This window comes from Pristiophorus japonicus, chromosome 7 (assembly GCF_044704955.1).
Source record: "Pristiophorus japonicus isolate sPriJap1 chromosome 7, sPriJap1.hap1, whole genome shotgun sequence".
Lineage (NCBI taxonomy): Eukaryota > Metazoa > Chordata > Chondrichthyes > Pristiophoridae > Pristiophorus > Pristiophorus japonicus.
Window position 1 is genome coordinate 3,627,823 of NC_091983.1, and position 23,495 is coordinate 3,651,317.

Consider the following 23,495-nt stretch of genomic DNA (forward strand, 5'->3'; position numbering starts at 1 on the left):
CAGAGCCCAAGATTAATAATCCAGAGAATGCAAGTTCAAATCCCACCATGGCCCTTTCAGAATTTGAATGTACTTTTTAAAAGAGAGTAAAATGCTGGAGTCAGTAGAAGTGATCGTGAAGCGGCGGGATTGTTGTAAAAACCTGACTGGTTGACTGATGAACCTTTCAGGAAGGAGAGCTGCTGCCCTTGCCCAGACTGGGTCCAGTTCCACACACTGTGGTTGACACTGACTCTGCCGTCTGAAATGGCCAAGCAAGTCACGCAGTTGTGGCAAAAACCACTGCCAACGGCTCACCACCACCTTCTCTGGGACCGTTGGGGATGGGCAATAAATGCTGGCCTTGCCCGCGACGCACTCCAAGAGAGACCTTAAGGGACAGGTATAGTGGCACATTGTCTCACTGACCTTTCGCGGGGTCGCTGGCCGGTCACGATACCAAACCAAGGGACCACCTTGGTAGCCCACAGCAACAGGTCACTCAGCCATTCTATTAGACGATGGCTGATCACCCTTTCACCTAGACTCATTCCCCAAACCTGGGCCTCCACCAGTCACTGTTGAAAACACCAGCTGGTCATCGGTGAGGCTCATTTGAAAACCCAGCAGAGCAATTCCAAACCCCTCCACCACCACCCCCAGATATAAAACAGCAAAAACACACAGCAGAACTAAAAAGAAAACAATGTTGTAAATAAAACCCAAAGTTTAATCATTTCAGGGGAAACAGTGTAATGCCTGTGTGTCAGTGACCTGACCCAACAATCGTACCAGCAGTGAGTATAATGGGCTAAACCGGCGACCGGTTAAAGGATGTGGATGGAGGGGGGGGGGCGTTGGGAGAAATGATAGAATCAGTACAATTTACACACACCTCTCTCCTCACGGCACCTCAGTCTGTTCCTGATGAAAACAGTCCCAAATATTAGACAGAACAACGATCCGCAGGAGAAAGGGTGAGGGATCACATTGAGATCTGGCTAGTTGACAGCTGGGGGATTGGTGAATTTGAAGCGTTCCTTAGCTGACCACGTGATCCAATTTTACTCCTCGACTACACATTTGTTCATAAATAAAATAAGCAAACTCGACCCGGCCCCGTTCCGTGATTTGGAGCAGGTTCATGTGCCATACTTCCCACGTGGCGGACCCATGCTCCTCATCCTTCTCTTCAGCCTTTACCAAGTCGGTTATTTATTTTAAATACAAACCAGCCTTATGATTACTAGTTAACAGTGAAATGCAGTTCGAGGTGGGAGGGATTTGGTGATTTGGTTTTTGAAGTACCCTCTCCCACCACTTGCCCCTTGTGTGTACGTTGGTGAAATGGAGCCTCAATGGGCTGGAATGACGAGTTGTGCCCCCTCTCTTCCCTCGCCAGTGGGGGGAGTCCTCAGATGAATTTGAAGCACTTGGTCTTGTCGTGTGGCAGACGTGTTTTGAAGAGGACAGAGTCCACACGGAACTGGGTGTAGAGCAGCGGCATGTACCCATACACCTTCACAAAGAAGTTGATGCACTTGTGCCTCTCGTGGAAGTGGGAGTCGTCGTGCGACAGTGCCTGGGGGCATCCTGGGCATCGGAAGGTCCAGCGCGACGTGACCTGGGGGTGGAGAATGAGGGTACAGGTTAGAGGCCCCGACTCTCAATGGGGGGAGGGGTGAACAAGGACTGAAATCTCAAGCTTTGCTGCAAAGAAAAAAATCTCAAAGCGGTGCAATTTATTTTATGTCTCTTTTCAGCGTCACGACCCCCCTCCGACCACCCCCCCCCCACAGTCTGAAAAGGACGTGACGCGGAGCAGCCATGTGCTGAGGACACACAGCGAGGGTCACTAGCAGCTTTACCCGGAGCGTGTTCACTTTAAACAATATAAGAAACGGGAGCACGAGTCGGCCATTTGGTCCCTGGAGCCTGCTCCGCCATTCAATACGATCATGGCTGATCTGATCATGGACTCAACTCCACTTCCCCGCCCGCTCCCCATAACCCTTTATCCACTTATCGCTCAAATCTGTCCATCTCCGCCTTAAATATATTCAATGGTCCAGCATCCACAGCTCTCTGGGGCAGAGAATTCCACAGATTTACAACCCTCCAAGAGAAGAAATTCCTCCTCATCTCAGTTTTAAAATGGGCGGCCCCTTATTCCGAGTCCCCTCGTTCTAGTCTCCCCCATCAGTGGAAACATCCTCTCTGCATCCACCTTGTCGAGCCCCCTCATTATCTTATATATTTCAAGAAGATCACCTCTCGTTCTTCTGAATTCCAATGAGTAGAGGCCCAACCTACTCAACCTATCTTCATAAGTCAATCCCCTCATCTCCTGAATCAACTTCTTGCTGCGTACCATCCTGATGGTTCCCTGTGCTCAGCTTAAGCAAAACACACACACACACACACACACACACACACACAGGGTGTTTAACAAAACGTTTGCATGGTAGTCCGGTCGGTATGGTTGTGCCCAGCAAGGTGAGCACTTTTAGACTTTTTTGCCTGGTCACCATTTAGTTGCTCGCTGTCTGGCTCCAGGGACTTGGACACAAAAATCCAGGCTGATACTCCCAGTGCAGTACTGAGGGAGTGCTGCACTGTAGGAGGTGCCATCTTTCGGATGAGACGATAAACCGAGATTCCGCCTACTCTCTCAGGTGGATGTAAAAGATCCCATGGCACTATTTCGAAGAAGAGTAGGGGAGTTATCCCCGCTGTCCTGGCCAATATTTATCCCTCAATCAATATCACAAAAACAGATTATCTGGTCATTATCACATTATTGGTTGTGGGAGCTTGCGGTGCACAGACTGCCTGCCGCGTTTCCCACATTACAGCCAATGAAGTACAGTTGGAGTGTAGTCACTGTTGTAAAGTGCTTTGAGATGTCCGGTGGTCGTAAAAGGCGCTATAGAAATGCAAGTTTAAAAAATATTTATAAAAGCGTCTAACATGACCTCAACAACAGTTTGCAATTATATAGCACCTAAACTTGGTAAATCATCCCAAGGCACTACACACAAGAGCATTATCGGACAAAATCTGACACCGATCTTAGCACTTATGACCTAAAGCTTGGTTTTAATGAGCATCTTAAAGGAGGGGGGTTTAGGGAAGGAATTCCAGAACTTAGGGCCGAGGTAGCTGGCACAGTGGCCAATGGTGGAGTGATTAAAATCAGGAATCCTCAAGAGGGCAAAGTTGGAGGAGTGTAGAAATCTCAGAGGGTTGTAGCAATAGAGGAGGTTACAGACAGAGGGAGAGTTGTAGGGCTGGAGGAGGTTAGAGAGATAGGTAGGATTGTAGGGGCTGGAGGTGGTTACAGAGATAGGGAGGGGTGTAGGGCTGGAGGAGGTTACAGAGATAGGGAGGGGTGTAGGGCTGGAGGAGGTTACAGAGATAGGGAGGGGTGTAGGGCTGGAGGAGGTTACAGAGATAGGGAGGGTGTAGAGGCTGGAGGAGGTTACAGAGATAGGGAGGGGTGTAGGGCTGGAGGAGGTTACAGAGATAGGGAGGATTGTATGGGCTGGAGGAGGTTACAGAGATAGGGAGGGTGTAGGGGCTGGAGGAGGTTACAGAGATAGGGAGGGGTGTGGGGTTGGAGGAGGTTACAGAGATAGGGAGGGTTGTAGGGCTGGAGGAGGTTACAGAGATAGGGAGGGATGTAGGGCTGGAGGAGGTTACAAAGATAGGGAGGATTGTAGGGGCTGGAGGAGGTTACAGAGATAGGGAGGATTGTAGGGGCTGGAGGTGGTTAGAGATAGGGAGGGGTGTAGGGTTGGAGGAGGTTACAGAGATAGGGAGGGTTGTAGGGCTGGAGGAGGTTACAGAGATAGGGAGGGATGTAGGGCTGGAGGAGGTTACAAAGATAGGGAGGATTGTAGGGGCTGGAGGAGGTTACAGAGATAGGGAGGATTGTAGGGGCTGGAGGTGGTTAGAGATAGGGAGGGGTGTAGGGTTGGAGGTGGTTACAGAGATAGGGAGGGATTTGAAAACAAGGATGAGGATTTTAAATTCGTGCCAGTGTAAGTCAGTGAGCAGGGTGAGAGTGAGGATATGGGCAGCAGCAGGGTTTTGGATCCCCTCAAGTTTATGGAGGGTAGCAGGTGGGAGACTGTCCAGGAGGGCATTGGAAGAGTCAAGTCTAGAAGTAACGAAGGTTTTAAGCAGCAGATGAGCGGTGCCAGGGGGAGATGTGTGATGTTATGGAGGGCAGCCCAAAGCACTTTACAGCCAAATACTTTTAAAGTATAGTCACTGTTGTAATGCAAGAAACACAGCAGCCAGTTTACACACAGCAAGCTCCCACAAACAGCAATGCAAAAATGATCAGATCGTCGTACTTTTGTGATGTCGGTTCAGGGGTAAATATTGGCCTGACCCGAGGAACAACTCCTGCTCCTCTTGAAATAGTTGTGTGAGATCTTTTACCTTCACCCGAGATTTTTTACATCTGATCCGAATGATGCACCTCCAACTGTGCAGCACGAACTCACTACTGGCAATGCAGAGTGTTGGCCTGGATTATTTTCCTTTATTCCTTCCTGGGATGTGGGCGTCGCTGGCATTTATTGCCCATCCCTAACTGCCCTTGAGAAGGTGGTGGTGAGCCGCCGCCTTGAACCGCTGCAGTCCGTGTGGTGAAGGTGCTCCCACAGTGCTGTTAGGGAGGGAGTTCCAGGATTGTGACTCAGCGACGATGAAGGAACGCCGATATATTTCCAAGTCAGGATGGTGTGTCACTTGGAGGGGAATGATAGAGAATTCAAACAGGCTGCATTTAGACAGGCTGTGAAAATTCACAGACAACAAGTCAGAGATGCTACATGCATTTCAGCATGTTGCATTAACTCATCAATCAACTTGACATTTTCGGACCTTGGGTAGTGAGCCAATTAAAACGTTAAAAGACTTTCAATTGAGCCAATGAGGTCAAAGGTGGCGAGTTCTTTTCTGTAAATTGATCCAGGTATAAATACAGCCATTTTGACCATGTGTCTCAGTAAGACAAAGCTTGTTACTCTCTGCCAAGATTAAAAAGTTAAAACTACCATCGGAGTTCGTATTTCATTGAAAATTAAGAGATCTAACAATTTTGGTGCTGCGAACAGGATCGCTGAGGAAAGAAACTGAATTTTGGACATCGGACCTACATATTGAGGTAAGGACACCTCTTTTTTAAAAAAAGTCCTCGGTCAAAAGTCTAAATTCGCCTCTCCTTCTACGTGATTCCGAAAGCCTCCGGTTTGCGAACTTCGGCGGTGTTTTAGTTAATTAATCACCGACCTATTGATTGGCTAAAAGCCTACGACTGGAGACCCCAGTAAAGAAATGGCAGGAGATAAGAACAAAGAATTGCCTACAACTGTTAAAGGTGGGCAGGCACCACCTGAAGTTTCGCTAGATTTAATTCTCGAACAGTTGAAAGAATACATAGAGCAACAATTCGACTTATCTAAAACCTGTATTAAGATCGAACAAAAGTACAGAACCTCCAAAGGACGAGATTAAAAGGGTCTGGGGAAAAACGACCCGTATGAAAAATAAAGAGCGAACTAGATGGTCCCTAGCAGTTATGGGCCAGATCCGAAAGCGGAATAAAATTATAATGCGTTCCCAACATGATCGAGAACTGACCAGTACAAAGGATCAATTGCAAGCTGTTTGTGCACAGCTGCAACAGAAAAAGCTTGAACTTGAAAAGCTGGAAGTGGAAGTTAAAGATCTTAAAGGTGAAATTAAATAATGGAAAAAATCATTAGGTCAAGAGACAGTAATAGGAAAAGGAAAATGTATTGGATACATTAAAAGCGCAAACCCAAAGACACGACCGAGGAATAGATACGGTTTCTGAATCCTCTGACAATACAGTGTCGGAGGATGAAGAATTAGGGGTGCGCTTTGCCCCGTTTAAAAAAAGACGAGTTATAGTCAAATCAGAAGAGACTGCGGATGAGGGCGGAACCAAAAAAACAAAGAGAAGGGTGTACGAAGAATACTTAGTTCATGATCCGGCAGACCCAGAGAAAATTGATAAATGGTCCAAGGAATTGCCCAATCCAAAGAAAGGGGGAGTAAAAACGTGGGACCAATTGGACCGCTTAAGAAATATATATCAACTTCATCTCTGGGACGGAGTGCAAATTTTGACCATAATGGTGCCAAAAACACAGGGAAGAAAATTGCACGACAAGGTAGAAGAAGCTTTGGGGCAGGATGAGCAAGAATCAGACGCAGGATGGGAGGCAATTAAACACTGGCTGCAAGCCTTCAGTCCAGCTAAGACAGACTGGGGAAAAATTGCAGCCTGCCAACAGAAAGGAACAGAGGAGGTCCTGGAGTATGACGAGCGGTTTAGATGCACGTGGCTAGAACATTCGGGTATGAATAATACGGATGAGGAAATGGATGAACAAGCGTTTGGACCCCTGAAAGCAGCTTTCGTGGAAGGTCTAAAGCCAGAACTGTCCAAAATGCTTAAGGTAGTGTTACCGGACTGGGAAGGTAGAGGAACTACCTTTGCAGCATTGGTGGATCGATGTAACCAATTAGACCGGGATATGGGAGCTAAAGTCCGAGCTGTACAGGCTATGGGATGGAAATCCCAGGATTCCGATAAACAGTTATTAGGAAAATTACCCGGAAAATGTCATTATTGTGGGAAAGAAGGTCACTGGGCCAAGATGTGCAGGGCAAAACAGCAAGGTCGTGGCCGGGGAAGAGGACGCAGCCAGGGATACAATTCAGCCAACAAACCAGGCTTGTCACAAGATAACGACCTCATAGAAGCATTTAAGCGACTGACAATACAACAACAGAAGGAGTTACTTGGGATAGCAAAAAACGATTAGAGCCCACCCTGGCCCCCCTCCTCACACTAATACAACAAAGGGGAGATGGGCTATATATAACTGTGAGGGTGGGTGATAAGGATGTGGACTGTCTTTTAGACACAGGGGCGGAATTAACATGCTTACCCCTACAATATGGAGACTTTTTGCCGTTGGATGGTAGGGCACGTACAGCCTATGGAGTTGGGGGCCATAAAATGGAAATTAAAAGGACAACACCGGTACTTATAGGGCTGGTTCCACATGAACTAACCACGCCGGTCTGGATAGGCCCAGTAGATCAACCCCTTTTGGAAATGGACGTTCTAATCCAAGTAGATTCATCGTTGCATTTCGAGGATGGTCGGGTGACATGGTCAATTAGAACTTTGAAGAAAGAAGAATTGAAGGAACACCCGATATGGGCTAAAGATAAGAACGATTGTGGCCTACTCCAGATGGAGCCTGCGTCATTTACAGGGACCAAGCCTCCATGCACTAAACAGTATCCCATCAGTCCAACTGCCATCGCGGGAATCTTACCGGTTATTCAGCATTTGGAGAAACAAGGGGTGCTTATTAAAACGCATAGCTCCTCCAATAGCCCCGTGTGGCCGGTACAGAAATCTAATGAGACTTGGCGTTTGACTGTCGATTATAGGAAAGCTAACCAGTGTACTGATCAAAAAGCTCCTTTGGTCGCAGATCCCTCCACTATTTTTAATGCCCTCAAACCGGAACATAAATATTTCTCGGTTATAGATATGGCCAATGGATTTTGGTCGATGCCTCTGGCACCGGAGGTTTGACAGTGGTTTGCTTTCACGGTCCAAGGACAACAGTATACTTGGACCCGGTTACCGCAGGGTTTCCACAACAGCCCTACGGTATTGCACATGGCTTTACAAAGCCATTTGCGAGAATTACCTCCCCTGTCATCCAATATGTAGACGATATCCTGCTAGCTTCAAACATGGAAGAACAGCATGAACAAGATTTACGAGCTTTGCTGGACCACCTTTGGCTGAAAGGACATAAAGCCAGCATTGACAAAGCACAAATATCCCAAGAAGAGGTTGTATACCTGGGACAAAAGATTTCACAAGGAAAGAGAGAACTTACCCAGGATAGAACTGCAGCCATTCGGGCTGCTAAAAAACCCAGCACTATTCAGGAACTAAGGTCTTTTTTGGGATTGTGTAACTTTAACAGAAATTGGATTGACTCCTTCACACAGCTTGCTCAGCCACTGAATGATATTTTAAAGGGGAACCGTGCCTCTAAAGAAGCCATCACCCTCACTAAGGAACAACAAGAGGCCTTCCTGAGTTTGAAAAAGGCTTTGTGTTCGGCACCGGCTCTGGGAATCCCCGACAGTGGTAAGCCATTTACCCTGTTTGTCCATGAGAAAGAAGGATATATGACAGCTATACTGACACAAGAACATGGGGATCGGCAAAGACCTATTGGCTATTATTCGGCAAAACTGGATGCGGTAGCCCTCGGATGGGGAAGTTGCCTAAGGGCCATGGAAGCTACACATCGAGCGGTAATGATCACTGCGGGTCTAGTCCTCGACCAAAAGCTGATTGTCAAGTGTCCCCACACCGTACACGCTTTGCTGTCTATGAATAGAATGTCTCAGGTGACGGCAGCTAGATGGACCCGCTGGACAGCAGTTTTGGAAGCTCCTAATCTCCATATCGTCCGGGCCAGCCCGGTTAATCCCGCAACTATGCTCCCAATGTCAGAATCGAGGGAGCAAGAGGGGGGAGAATGTGAAGAGCATGACTGCGTGGAGATTTTAAAAGAAACAGAAGAAGCAGCTTAGCAGCAGAGGAGCCTCTGCACAACCCAGACCTCATCCTGTTTACAGATGGTTCCTCCTTTGTTGACAATGGTACCAGAAAAGCAGGATGGGCAGTTACAACCTTATATGAGGTAGTGGCAAAAGGATGTTTACCCTCAGGAACGTCAGCACAACAGGCCGAGTTACGGGCCCTGTCAGAAGCATGTCGAATAGCAGAAGGACAGACAGCTAATGTCTACACAGATTTGCGTTATGCTTTTGGAGTCGCTCACGACTTTGGTATGTTATGGCGGAAAAGAGGATTCCTCACTGCTGCTGGTACACCTATCCGAAATGGAAAAGAAGTCCGAGACTTACTGGAGGCCATACAATTACCTCAGGAAGTGTCCATCCTGAAGTGTAAGGCCCATACCAAGGAAAATACCACAGAAGCATAGGAAAATGCCCTAGCCGACCAGGCAGCTAAAGATGCCGCCTCACAGGGCGTTCCTCCAGAAGAACCAACACAGATGTGCAGATTGAAAGCACTCAGGACTCTGACACGAGACCTTCAAACAATGCCAAGGCGAGTGCTCCCAAGAGGAAAAATGGACATGGATTGAGGCAGGAATTAAGCTATGTGAAGATGGTGTCTGGAGACAAAGAGTTACCGACAAGCCAGTCGCGCCACAAGCGCTTATGCCTTTTTTAACCCAACAGATCCACTCGTGGGGACACTTGGCCTCACAACAGATGACAGCACGGTTCCAGAAAAGCTGGTGGGGTCGGGGATTTAAAAAACATGCCCAGCTGGTAACAGACCGGTGTGGTCTGCCAGAAAAATAATTCTGGACCCATCACGGTAATGCCCCAACTGAGGCCCCCTGCCCCTGTCGGACCATTCCAGCATCTGCAGGTTGATTATATATCTCTTCCTTCATGCCAAGGATACACTAACATTCTTGTCATGGTCGACAGATTCTCTAGATGGGTAGAAGCTGTCCCAACTAAAAGAGCCACAGCCAATCACACTGCAAAGGTCTTGTGTAAGGATTACATTCCCCGATGGGGAGTCCCGAGTAGCATTGACTCAGATCAGGGAACACACTTCACAGGTGCTGTCTGCCTATAAGTCTGTAGGTTACTGAACATTACGTGGGATTTACACTGTCCTTATCATCCACAATCATCAGGACAAGTGGAGCGAATGAATCGAACTCTGAAACAACAGCTTGCCAAATATCACCAAGAAGGAACACCATGGCCCCAGGCACTACCAATAGTGCTATGTAGCATTAGGGCAACCCCGAACAGAACTACAGGTCTAAGCCCATTTGAAATTATAACAGGAAGACCCATGTCACTGCCAGGAACTATCGATTTACGGAAAGCTGATGTTCACTTAATGAGTGACACTTTGTTATCATACTGTCAGAACCTAACCAATGCTATTAGTTCTGTTTCCCGACAGGTATCGGCAGCTTGGGGTAATCCACCCGAAGGAGGACACGACATCATCCCGGGAGTCTGGGTCTATGTGAAAAAGTTGCATAAAGAACCTTTGGGTGCCAAGTGGGAGGGACCTTATCAAGTGTTATTGATCACCCAGGCAGCTGTTAAAGTCCAAGGAAAGAAAGCCTGGATCCACGCTTCACACGTTAAACGAGCACCCGTAACTGAAGCTGAAATCTAATAAGGACAATTACTTTTCGCGAAAATGTATAAATTTACTGTATTACTGATTGTAGGTATTCTAGGCATAGGCCTACTTCTTACTAGCCGACCCTCTGCACCAAAGGGAAATAGTAGGGTACCAAGGGAATTACATGTAAATACCTTTTACTTTTATATTGTTTGTTTATGTTGATTAAATGTTGTTGCGACCAGGTGGCTGTAGCTGCTGTCCCTCAGGTGAGACACCTTGCAGGTCCCAGCAGACCGTCTGTACGTGGCACAGGGGTATGTTATGCTTAAGGAAAGGTGGTTTACTGGTTGAATTAAGATATTGATTTGGATTAAATTGGAATAAGGTTAATTAACTTACTAAAACCAGACTTCCATTGTGGCCACGATGGAACTCGGGTTGGTTAAATTTGTGTGGAGGCTACTAGTCCGGACATGTGGCGAAACACATCAACAAATTTTAGAAGGAAACTCTATTAACATGTATGAAATTATTTTGTAGAATGTTTAACCAGTGATACCTGATGTTTTATGATTCAGTTTGTGAAAGAATCAAAGGGGGGATTGATAGAGAATTCAAACAGGCTGCATTTAGACAGGCTGTGAAAATTCACAGACAACAAGTCAGAGATGCTACATGCATTTCAGCATGTTGCATTAACTCATCAATCAACTTGACATTTTCGGACCTTGGATAGCGAGCCAATTAAAACGTTAAAAGACTTTCAATTGAGCCAATAAGGTCAAAGAAGGCGAGTTCTTTTCTGTAAATTGATCCAGGTATAAATACAGCCATTTTGACCATGTGTCTCAGTAAAGACAAAGAAACTGGCAATCAGCCAGCAGCTTGTTACTCTCTGCCAAGATTAAAAAGTTAAAACTACCATCGGAGTTCGTATTTCATTGGAAATTAAGAGATCTAACAGGGAACTTGGAAGTGGTGGTGTTCCCATGCGCCTGCTGCCCTTGTCCTTCTCGGTGGTAGAGATCCTGACTTGTGCCATGTAGATGGTGAAAAGGCTTTTGGGAGACAGAAATTAAGCCAGTTGTTGCAGAATACTCAGCCTCTGACCTGCTCTTGTAGCCACTGTTTATGTGGGTGGTCCAGTTAAGTGTCTGGTCAATGGTGACCCCCAGGATGTTAATGGTGGGGATTCAGCAACGGTAATGCATTGAATGTCAAGTGATGGTGGTTCGACTCTCATTTGTTGGAGATGGTCATTGCCTGGCACTTGTGTGGTGCGAATGTTACTTGCCACTTACCAGTGGAAGCCTGAATGATGTCCAGGTCTTGCTGCATGTGGGCATGTACTGCTCCATTATCTGGGGAGTTGCGAATGGAACTGAACACTGTGCAATCATCAGTGAACATCCCCACTTTTGATCTTATGATGGAGGGAAGGTCATTGATAAAGCAACTGAAGATGGTTGGGCCTAGGGCACTGCCCTGAGGAACTCCTGCAGCGATGTCCTGGGGCTGAGATGATTGACCTCCAACCACCACAACCGTCTTCCTTTGTGCTGGGTATGACTCCAGCCAGTGGAGAGTTTACATAACATAAGAAATAGGAGCAGGAGTTGGCCATAAGGTCCCTCGAGCCTGCTCCGCCATTCAATATCATGGCTGATCTGATCATGGACTCAGCTCCACTTCCCCGCCTGCTCCCCATAACCCCTTTATCGTTTAAGAAACTGTCTATTTCCGTCTTAAATTTATTCAATGTCCCAGCTTGCACAGTTCTCTGAGGCAGCGAATTCCAGATTTATAACCCTCTGAGAAGAAATTTCTTATCTCAGTTTTAAATGGGTGGCCCCTTATTCTAGGATCATGCCCTCTAGTTCTCGTCTCCCCCATCAGTGGAAACATCCTCTCTGCATCCACCTTGTCAAGACCCCTCAATCTTATACGTTTCGATAAGATCACCTCTCATTCTTCTGAATTCCAATGAGTAGAGGCCCAACCTACTCAACCTTTCCTCATAAGTCAACCCCCTTATCTCCGGAATCAATCTAATGAACCTTCTCTGAACTGCCTCCAAAGCAAGTATATCCTTTCGTAAATATGGAAAGCAAAACTGCATGCAGTACTCCAGGTGTGGCCTCACCAATACTCTGTATAGCTGCAGCAAGACTTCCCTGCTTTTATACTCCATCCCCTTTGCAATAAAAGCCAAGATACCATTGGCCTTCCTGATCACTTGCTGTACCTGCATTCTATCCTTTTGTGTTTCATGCACAAGTACCCCTAGGTCCTGCTGTACTGCAGCACTTTGCAATCTTTCTCCATTTAAATAGTAACTTGCTCTTTGATTTTTTTCTGCCAAAGTTCATGACCTCACACTTTCCAACATTATATTCCAACTGCCAAATTTTTGCCCACTCACTTAGCCTGTCTATGTCCTTTTGCAGATTTTTTGTGTCCTCCTCACACATTGCTTTTCCTTCCATCTTTGTATCGTCAGCAAACTTGGCTACGTTACACTCAGTTTTTCCAGATTCCCGTTGACTTCAGTTTTACTAGGGCTCCTTGATACCACACTCAGTCAAATGCTGTCTTGATGTCAAGGACAGTCACTCTCCCCTCACCTCTGGAATTTAGCTCTTTTGTCCATGTTTGGACCAAGGCTGTAATGAGGTCTGGAGCTGAGTGGTCCTGGCTGAATCCAATTTGAGCATCAGTGAGCAGGTTATTGGTGAGTAAGTGCCGCTTGATAGCACTCTCGATTACACCTTCCATCACTTTGCTGATGATTGAGAATAGACTGAAGGAGCGATAATTGGACGGATCGGATTTTTCCTGCTTTTTGTGGACAGGACATACATGGGCAGTTTTCCACATTGTCGGGTAGATGCCGGTGTTGTAGCTGTACTGGAACAGCTTGGCTAGAGGCGCTAGTTCTGGAGCACAAGTCTTCAGCACATCAGCCGGGATGTTGTCGGGGCCCGTAGCCTTTGCTGTATCCAGTGCGCTCAGCCGTTTCTTGATATCACATGGAGTGAATCGAACTGGCTGAAGACTGGCTTCTGTGATATTGGGGACCTCAGAAGGAGGCCAACATGGAGCATCCACTCAGCACTTCTGGATGAAGTTGGGTGCAAATACCTCAGCCTTGTCTTATGCACTCATTGAGGATGGGGATATTCATGGAGCCTCCTCCGGTTAGTTGTTTAATGGTCCACCACCATTCACGACTGGATGTGGCAGGACGAGAGAGATTTGATCTGATCCGTTGACTGTGGGATCGCTTAGCTCTGTTCATAGCATGCATGTAATCCGGTGTTGCAGCTTCATCAGGTTGGCACTTCATTTTTAGGTACGCCTGGTGTGTGCTTTTCTGCACTCCTCAGGGAGGCCCAGTTTTGAGCTGCTAGATCGCTTCTGAATCTATCCCATTTAGCACGGTGGTAGTGCCACACAACACGATTATGTGCTCTGGGACTTGAAGCCACATTATGAGAAACCATACACAACATTGTCACTACTGTAAACCAATCCTCCCTCACTCGATTAGAACTCCAATATAAAGCACTTGACCATACTCCCATTACACACACAGCACCTCCACTGTAAACCTTCCCTTCACACACCCAATACATACGTAGTAAGGTTCCTCGCTGTGGTCACATCCCCAATGTGAAGCAAATTGAAATACTATTCCATTTTAACTGACACTATCAAGTGAAGTTTCTTTATTAATGTGGAATCTCACCGACTGACAGTCTCAGAGCTCAATATTAGCCCCGGTAGCACTGACCTTTATTGGTGGTTTCCTGGTGATGTGGGATACGAGGAAGTTCATGGCAATATCCTCGCAATTAATATACTCGTCTACCATGTCGCGAATGGCCTGAGGCATGACGTACGAGTAGAGATACGCATAGTACTGAAAGAGAAGAACAAAACCTTCAGGGGATGGCCTGATATTCACCAGAAAATCTAGTGGAGAACGGGGGAGAGGAGAGGAGAGGAGACCTGAGAGTTAAACATGAGCTGAAACTCCCTCCCTAAACCTCTCCATCTTAAAGCCTCACTCTTTGACCAAGCTGTTAGTCACCTGTCGTAGTATCTCCTTGGTGTCAAATATTGTTTGATAACGTTCTGGTGAAGCATCTTGGGACACTTTACAACGTTAAGTGCGCCAGATCAATGCAATTTGTTGTTGTTGCTGCACAGCCTGGGCGTTGAACGTGGAGCTTTCCTAGTGCGCGTGCTCAGGCCCACACTGGGCACCGCACTTAGCGCTTGAGAAATCAAAGGATATCTTGCAAATCTGTTTTAATTCTCCTCTGCGCCCTCCCGGTAACTCAACCACCTAAGGGAGGAGAGTTCGGCACGCACACCATTTGCAATCCAGCAGCCACCTGAAGATACTGGGCTGCCCCTCTTCACACTGCGTCACCATTATTTCAGCGGCTCCACAATCGTAGGGGCCTGCGGGAGGGTCAGAGTCGGGGTCGATCGAGGTCGCTGGGGTCAGGGTTGGCTGGGATCCCTTTAGGAGTAGCAATGAGTTAACTATTGAGCTGCAGTTGGAGCATTGGGTCCCTCTGTTACATATTTCTGTGCACTGAACCAGTTTCAGTGAAACTAATAGATTAACTGGTTCGAGTCTTAAAGATCAGGGTTTTGAAACTGATAACTTGCATTTATATAGCGCCTTTAATGTAGTAAAATGTCCCAAGATGCTTCACAAGTGCATTAGCAAACAATATTTGACACCAAAACATATAAGGAGATATTAGGACAGGTGACTAAAAGCTTGGTCAATGAGGCAGGTTTTAAAGAACATCTTAAATGAGAGAGGGGTAAAGAGGTCGAGAGGTTTAGGGAGGGAATTCCAGAGCTTCGGGCCCAGGCAACAGAAGGCACGGCCACCAATGGTGAGAGTAATTCAAATCGGGGATGCTTATGACACCAGTGTTTGAGGAGCGCAGAGATCTTGGAGAGTTGTGGGGCTGGAGGAGATTACAGAGATAAGGAGGGGCAAGGCCCTTGAGGGATTTGAAAAGAAGGATGAGAATTTTTAAGATTAAGGTATTGCCGGGTCGGGAGCCAGTGTAGATCAGCGAGCAAAAGGGGTTTTAGGCAGCTGGTCTGTGTCATGCATCCTACATGGCTACTGTTGGTACTATCACAAGGTGTGCCACCAGAGGGCACAGCAGTGGGAGACTTGTAGGTTACCTGTACAGGTGAGCCTGGCCCAGTATAAAAGGCAGGCCACCAGGTGTGATCCTCACTCTGGAGTTACAAATAAAGGACTAAGGTCACTATAGTTCAAGTACAACACATTGCCTCGTGCAGTCATTATCAGAGCATCCAAGGACATCAACAGTCTGGAAGGAGGAAACCAATCTGGATTTCCACTCCTGACTGCATCAGACGATTTATCCTGAGCCATTTTGCTGGTCTGTGTCGTTGGACGTGGGGAAAGGGAACAGAAATATCAGGATCTCCCCACTCCGAACCATCGTCCCACAGATCCTCACTGCAAAATATCTGGGTGTGAACGCAGTGGACATCTGGATCTCTTCCCCTTCACCCCCCCCCCCCCCCCCCCCAAAAGGCCGTTGAGGCTGGGGGTCAATTGGAGAAGTCGCTCAGTGGGTAGCACCCTCATCTCTGAGTCAGAAGGTTGTGGGTTCAATTCCACTCCAGACACTTGAGCACAAAAATCTAGGATGCCCTCTCAGCTAGATGTAAATGATCCCAAGACACTATTTCGAAGAGGAACAGGGGAGTTATCCCCAGTGCCCTGGCCAATAGTTATTCCTCAACCAAAATCACTAAAACAGATTGTCTGGTCATCGTCACATTACTTTTTCTGGGAGCTTGCTGTGCGCAAATTGGCTGCCGTGTTTCCTACATTACTATAGTGCTATACTTCAAAAAATTCGTAATTAACTGTAATTCTAAGGTACGGAGACCGTGAAAGGCACTATATAAATGCAAGTCTGTCTGTCTTTCAAAACTGTAAGGATATCAAGGAATATGGAACAAAGGCGGGTAAATGGAGTTGGGGGGCACAGATCAGCCATGATCTAATTGAATGGTCGCCTTCTGTTCCTGAGAACAGGCTGGCTGGGCTGCAGTTGAGTGACCTGCTGACATTCATAAGAACATAAGAAATAGGAGGAGTGGGCCATACGGTCCCTCGAGCCTGCTCCGCCATTTAATACGATCATGGACTCGGGTCCACTTCCCTGCCCGCTCCCCATAATTCAAAGTGTCTAGGCTCACACACGCCCAGGCAGTTAGGAGAGGTCCTGTGGAGGGCAAGCATTGGCTGTGGATCAATCTTGCCACTAGCCGTTTTCAGGAGGGTAAGGGACGAAATTGAGTGATATATTGTGATCAGTTATCGAAGGAAATTAGAGGAGGGTAGGTGGGAAAAATCCTTTTTATAGAATTTAATCTGCTCTCCGACAATTTCTTCCTATAACTGACCACAAGAACTACATCGTGCCTTCATCTCTCCGGCCCCCAACTAATGGGCAGCATGCTGAAGAATGTTGATGGGAAAAGACGACAAGTCATCATCAAGCCAGTCCCTCGGAATCGAGGAAGACTTGCTTCCACTCTAAAAGTGAGTTGTCAGGCGACTGAACAGCCCAATAAGAGAATTACAGTCTCTGTCACAGGTGGGACAGACAGTAGTTGAGGGAAAGGCTGGGTGGGACTTGATGTTTGAAGACCAGGCCCTCAAAACTGTCACCAAGCTCAGTGTCTCCAGGACTGTAGTGATACCCGCCCTCCTGTATGGCTCAGAGACATGGACCATGTACAGTAGACACCTCAAATCGCTGGAGAAATACCACCAACGATGTCTCCGCAAGATCCTACAAATCCCCTGGGAGGACAGACGCACCAACATTAGCGTCCTCGTTCAGGCCAACATCCCCAGCATTGAAGCACTGACCACACTTGATCAGCTCCGCTGGGCAGGCCACATGGTTCGCATGCCAGACACGAGACTCTCAAAGCAAGCGCTCTACTCGGAACTCGTCCACGGCAAACGAGCCAAAGGCGGGCAGAGGAAACGTTACAAGGACACTCTCAAAGCCTCCCTGATTAAATGCGACAACCCCACTGACATCTGGGAGTCCCTGGCCATAGACCGCCCTAAGTGGAGGAAGTGCATTCGGGAGGGCGCTGAGCACCTCGAGTCTCGTCGCCGAGAGCATGCAGAAATCAAGCGCAGGCAGCGGAAGGAGCGTGCGGCAAACCAGTCCCACCCTCCCCTTCCCTCAATAACTGTCTGTCCCACCTGTGACAGAAACTGTGGTTCTCGTATTGGACTGTTCAGCCATCTAAGTACTCATGCTAAGAGTGGAAGCAAGTCTTCCTCGATCCCGAGGGACTGCCGGTGATGGGTGGGACAGGTTTGCCGCACGCTCCTTCCGCTGTCTGCACTTGTTTTCTGCACGCTGTCGGCGACGAGACTCGAGGTGCTCAGCGTCCTCCCGGATGCTCTTCCTCCACTTAGGGTGGTCTTTGGCCAGGGACTCCCAGGTGTCGGTGGGAATGTTGCACTTTACCAGGGAGCCTTTGAGGGTGTCCTTGTAACGTTTCCTCTGTCCACATGGGGCTCGCTTGCCGTGTAGGAGTTCCGAGTAGAGCGCTTGCTTTGGGAGTCTCGTGTCAGGCATGCGAACAATGTGGCCCTGCCCAGCGGAGCTGGTCGAGTGTGGTCAGTGCTTCGATGTTGGCCTGGTCGAGGACCCCAACGTTGGTGCGCCTGTCCTCCCAGGGGATTTGCAGGATCTTGCAGAGACATCGCTGGTGGGATTTCTCCAGCGATTGGAGACAACTGGTGAAGAGAAAGATCACTGACACAACATGCACAAACCTTGTGAAAGAAGGCAGCACCAGTCAGCACCATGGAGAGTTCACAGGAGTAGTTGGAGTTGTAGAGCCAGGACTGGTGGGCCAAGTCCCAGGCATGGTACCTGCCAGGAAAACCCACAATCCGATCTCTCGCCTCGCGCCAAACCCTGAGGAAGAAGAATACAAATCTCAGAAACAATGAGGAAGTGAATGGCCAGTGCAATGCCAAGCCTTCAGGACATCAGTGAACAAACCTATTCAGATTTCTACTAATTGCTCTGCTGACGAGCTAACCAAATCGCAGATTATAAAATGTCGGTGTACTCACCGAAAGCCAAACATGATCTCATCGTGGCGAAGGTGGGCGTCATCATCAATAGACAGAATCGCCTCAGTCTCAATAGTATCCCAGGGTAAGAAACGATTATTTAAACTATTCTTCTCTGTGTGAACAACCTAAAGGGAAAATAAATCATCTCAATTCTAGACCTGAGCATCTCAGCCAATCGAATGCTTCGCCCAGATCACCCCAATCAAATTATTCCCCCCCCCCCCCCCCCACAGAGCATCTCAGCCAATCGAACGATTTGCCTGGATCACCCCAGCCAATCAAATTATTCACCCCAGATAATCGAACGATTTGCCCGGATCACCCCAGCCAATCAAATTATTCATCCCAGAGCGTATCAGCCAATCGAATTATTCACCCCAGAGCATCTCAGCCAATCAAACGATTCAACCAACAGGACGATTGAAGCAATAGAGTGACATGTGACAATGAGTCTCTGGGCACCCTCTTGGGCCATTACATGAACCTTCTTGTTGCTGTCTCCTCTGTTTTCACCTCCCTCTCATTTGGGCTCCCAGGTGACACATCCCTATGGTTGAGAGAGAGGGGGATCTTCCCTCAACCCTCCATAATAACGTGTTTAAGGACAGCCGAAGCACGCTGACTCTCGCGCCAATTTCCCTCTTTGCCCAGCTCGTTCGCCCTCGCCCCATCTCTCGGCAGTAACCCAACTCTGCTCTTCACCGTCTTGAGGCCACACGAGATCAGAATCTAGCAATCTAGATCGATCTTGGAGTAGGGACCTGCAGTTGGTGCCGCTGCTCCACATCATGTGTCGGTACCCCCCCCCGCAGTGTCACAACCCCAAACCCCCCCCCCCGCAGTGTCACCCCAACCCCCCCCGCAGTGTCACAACCCCAACAGCTGCAGTGTCACCCCAACCCCCCCCCCCCCGCAGTGTCACAACCCCCCCCCCCGCAGTGTCACCCCAAACCCCCCCCCCGCAGTGTCACCCCAAACCCCCCCCGCAGTGTCACCCCAAACCCCCCCCCGCAGTGTCACAACCCCCCCCCCCGCAGTGTCACAACCCCCCCCCCCGCAGTGTCACCCCAAACCCCCCCCCGCAGTGTCACCCCAAACCCCCCCCGCAGTGTCACCCCAAACCCCCCCCCGCAGTGTCACAACCCCAACAGCTGCAGTGTCACCCCAAACCCCCCCCCGCAGTGTCACCCCAAACCCCCCCCCGCAGTGTCACCCCAAACTCCCCCCGCAGTGTCACCCCAAACCCCCCCCCCGCAGTGTCACCCCAAACCCCCCCCGCAGTGTCACCCCAAACCCCCCCCGCAGTGTCACCCCAAACCCCCCCCGCAGTGTCACCCCAAACCCCCCCCGCAGTGTCACCCCAAACCCCCCCCGCAGTGTCACCCCAAACCCCCCCCCGCAGTGTCACCCCAAACCCCCCCCCGCAGTGTCACCCCAAACCCCCCCCCGCAGTGTCACCCCAAACCCCCCCCGCAGTGTCACCCCAAACCCCCCCCCGCAGTGTCACCCCAAACCTCCCCCCGCAGTGTCACCCCAAACCCCCCCCGCAGTGTCACCCCAAACCCCCCCCGCAGTGTCACCCCAAACCCCCCCCTCCCGCAGTGTCACCCCAAACCCCCCCCCGCAGTGTCACCCCAAACCCCCCCCGCAGTGTCACCCCAAACCCCCCCCCGCAGTGTCACCCCAAACCCCCCCCCGCAGTGTCACCCCAAACCCCCCCCGCAGTGTCACCCCAAACCCCCCCCCGCAGTGTCACCCCAAACCCCCCCCCCGCAGTGTCACCCCAAACCCCCCCCCGCAGTGTCACCCCAAACCCCCCCCCGCAGTGTCACCCCAAACCCCCCCCCGCAGTGTCACCCCAAACCCCCCCCGCAGTGTCACCCCAAACCCCCCCCGCAGTGTCACAACCCCCCCCCCGCAGTGTCACTCCCCAGCAGCCTGCAGAGCTTTAAGATCTATCTCCCTGCTCACGCATCAGTTCAAGGGGGCTTGCAGCCAGCCCAGGACTGAACACCACCAGCTGGCCAGAGCTGGACCCCCCTCTCACATGGAGCATTGCCACTGGCCGGAACTGGACCTCCCTTTTACATGGAACATTCCCACTGGCCGGAACTGGACCTCCCTTTCACATGGAACATTCCCACTGGCCGGAGCTGGACCTCCCTTTCACATGGAACATTCCCACTGGCCGGAGCTGGACCTCCCTTTCACATGGAACATTCCCACTGGCCGGAGCTGGACCTCCCTTTCACATGGAACATTCCCACTGGCCAGAGCTGGACCCCCCTCTCACATGGAGCATTGCCACTGGCCGGAACTGGACCTCCCTTTCACATGGAACATTCCCACTGGCCGGAGCTGGACCCCCCTCTCACATGGAACATTCCCACTGGCCGGAGCTGGACCTCCCCCTCACATGGAACATTCCCACTGGCCGGAGCTGGACCTCCCTTTCACATGGAACATTCCCACTGGCCGGAGCTGGACCCCCCTCTCACATGGAACATTCCCACTGGCTGGAGCTGGACCTCCCCCTCACATGGAACATTCCCACTGGCCGGAGCTGGACCCCCCTCTCACATGGAACATTCCCACTGGCCGGAGCTGGACCTCCCCCTCACATGGAACATTCCCACTGGCCGGAGCTGGACCTCCCTTTCACATGGAACATTCCCACTGGCCGGAGCTGGACCCCCCTCTCACATGGAACATTCCCACTGGCCGGAGCTGGACCTCCCTCTCACATGGAACAGTCCCACTGGCCGGAGCTGGACCTCCCTCTCACATGGAACATTCCCACTGGCCGGAGCTGGACCTCCCCCTCACATGGAACATTCCCACTGGCCGGAGCTGGACCTCCCCCTCACATGGAACATTGCCACAGGCCGGAGCTGGACCTCCCTCTCACATGGAACATTGCCACAGGAAGCTACAAATGATGCGATGTGATCGGACCCGAGTGTTAATCCATGGCACAATGCCTGTGAGACACATGGGTGTGGGTTCAAGACCCACTCCACAGACTTGTGCCCATAATCTAGAATGGCATTCCCAATGCAGTACTGAGGGGATGCTGCGCTGTCGGAGATGCCATCTTTTGGCGGAGATGTTAAACCGAGGCCCCTTCTGCCCTCTCAGGTGAATGTAAAAGATCCTATGGCAGTATTGGAAGAGTAGGGGAGTTTTCCCTCGGTGTCCAAGCCAATATTTATCCCTCAGTCAACATCACTAAAAGCAGATTATCTGGTCGTTGTGCTTTCTGGGAGCTTGCTGCCGAGTTTGCTACATTACAACAGATACTACACTTCAACAAGTACTGCATTGGCTGTGAAAGCCACAGTAAAAATGGAACTTCTTGCTTTCCGCGTTCACTTGTTACCTCTGCATTGACCGTGACTTGCTCCAGTCACATTGAAATGGGCTGCACATTTTAATCCCTCTTTATTCCTGTCATGTTGCCAGCTCCTCTACCAATGAGTTCCTCGCCCCTCCCTTGACAACGAACCTGCATGCAATGATTTAGCCTCACGCCCAAACCAACCCTGCCTCCGGATATAGGGGGCTGCACAAATTGCTCACAACTTCTTGCCCCTCGCATGCAGTTTCTTAGTTTTCTTTCCACCTTTCCTTAGATCCCCTCATCCCACCCCACCCTTCACCTCCACCTCCACCTCCACCTCCCCTGGCAGGGTACAGACAAGAAACCTGCTCTCTAACCTCAGTCCAACGCCCGTCCCCCAGAGCAGGAAGCTGCAAAGAGACATCGATATATTAAGTGAGTGGGAAAATGGCAAGAAGTGAGCTCATCCAGTTTGGACCCAAGAAAGACCAATCAGAATATTTTCTTAATGGTGGGAGACTAGGAGGTGTGGACGAGCAGAGAGATAACATAGGAACATAAGAAATAGGAGCAGGAGTAGGCCACTGGCCCCTCGAGCCTGCTCCGCCATTCAATAAGATCATGGCTGATCTGATCATGGACTCAGCTCCACTTCCCTGCCGGTTCCCCATAACCCTTTACTCCCTTATCGCTCAAAGATCTGTCTATCTCCACCTTAAATATACTCAAAGACCCAGCCTCTGGGGCAGAGAATTCCAAAGATTCACGACCCTCTCAGAAGAAATTTCTCCTCATCTCCATTTTAAATGGGCAGCCCCTTATTCTGAAACAATGCCCCCGAGTTCTAGATTCCCTCACGAGGGGAAACATCCTCTCTGCATCTACCCTGTCCAGCCCCCTCAGTATCTTATACGTTTCAATAAGATCGCTTCTCACTCTTCTAAACTCCAATGAATATAGGCCCGACCTGCTCAACCTTTCTTCATAAGCCAACCCTTCATCTCAGGAATCAACATTGTGAACCTTCTCTGAACTGCCTCCAATATCCTTCCTTAAATACGGAGACCAAAACTGTACGCAGTACTCCAGGTGTGACCTCACCAATACCCTATACAGCTGTAGCAGGACTTCTCTGCTTTTATACTGTATCCCCCTTGCAATAAAGGCCAACATTCCATTTGCCTTCCTGATCACTTGCTGTACCTGCATACTCACTTTTTGTCTTTCATGCACAAGGACCCCCAGGTCCCTCTGTAGCACCGCATTTTGCAATCTCTCCCCCATTTAAATAATAATTTGCTTTAGGGGTCCTAGTACAGAAATCACTAAAAGCCAGTGAACAGGTACAAACAATAATCAAAAAGGCCATTGGAGGGCTGGAATACAAAGTGGGTAAGGAATGCTTCAAGCTGCGTTCAGCTCTGGGCACATCATGGGAAGGATACACTGGCCTTGGAGGAGCAACACAGATTCAGCAGAATGATACCGGGACTTAAAGGGTTAAATTATGAGGACGGGTTGCATAGGCTAGGCTTGCATTCCCTTGAGTGTAGATGATGATTAAGGTCTGATCTTATTGAGGTGTTTAAAATGAAAAAGAGAGTGGATAGGATAGATGCAGAGAAACGATTTCCTCTGGTGGGGAGAGTCCAGAACAAGGGGACAGAACCTTAAAATCAGAACCAGGCCGTTCAGGGGTG

At 49.3% G+C, this 23,495-nt stretch overlaps 1 protein-coding gene across 7 annotated transcripts in view; it reads right to left on the bottom strand.

The window, feature by feature from the left end:
* Positions 1-688: 688 nt before the first annotated feature.
* extl3 (exostosin-like glycosyltransferase 3) overlaps positions 689-23,495 on the bottom strand; it is a 130,997-nt gene continuing 108,190 nt past the window's right edge. For all 7 annotated transcript variants that reach the window (XM_070884692.1, XM_070884688.1, XM_070884693.1 and 4 more), the window contains 4 exons: positions 18,453-18,580; positions 18,147-18,291; positions 14,055-14,183; positions 689-1,603 (listed from right to left, as the gene is read on the bottom strand). In XM_070884692.1, coding sequence (XP_070740793.1) covers positions 1,394-1,603; positions 14,055-14,183; positions 18,147-18,291; positions 18,453-18,580 — 612 coding nt within the window. In that variant the 3' untranslated portion in view covers positions 689-1,393. The remainder of the gene's footprint in view (positions 1,604-14,054; positions 14,184-18,146; positions 18,292-18,452; positions 18,581-23,495) is intronic.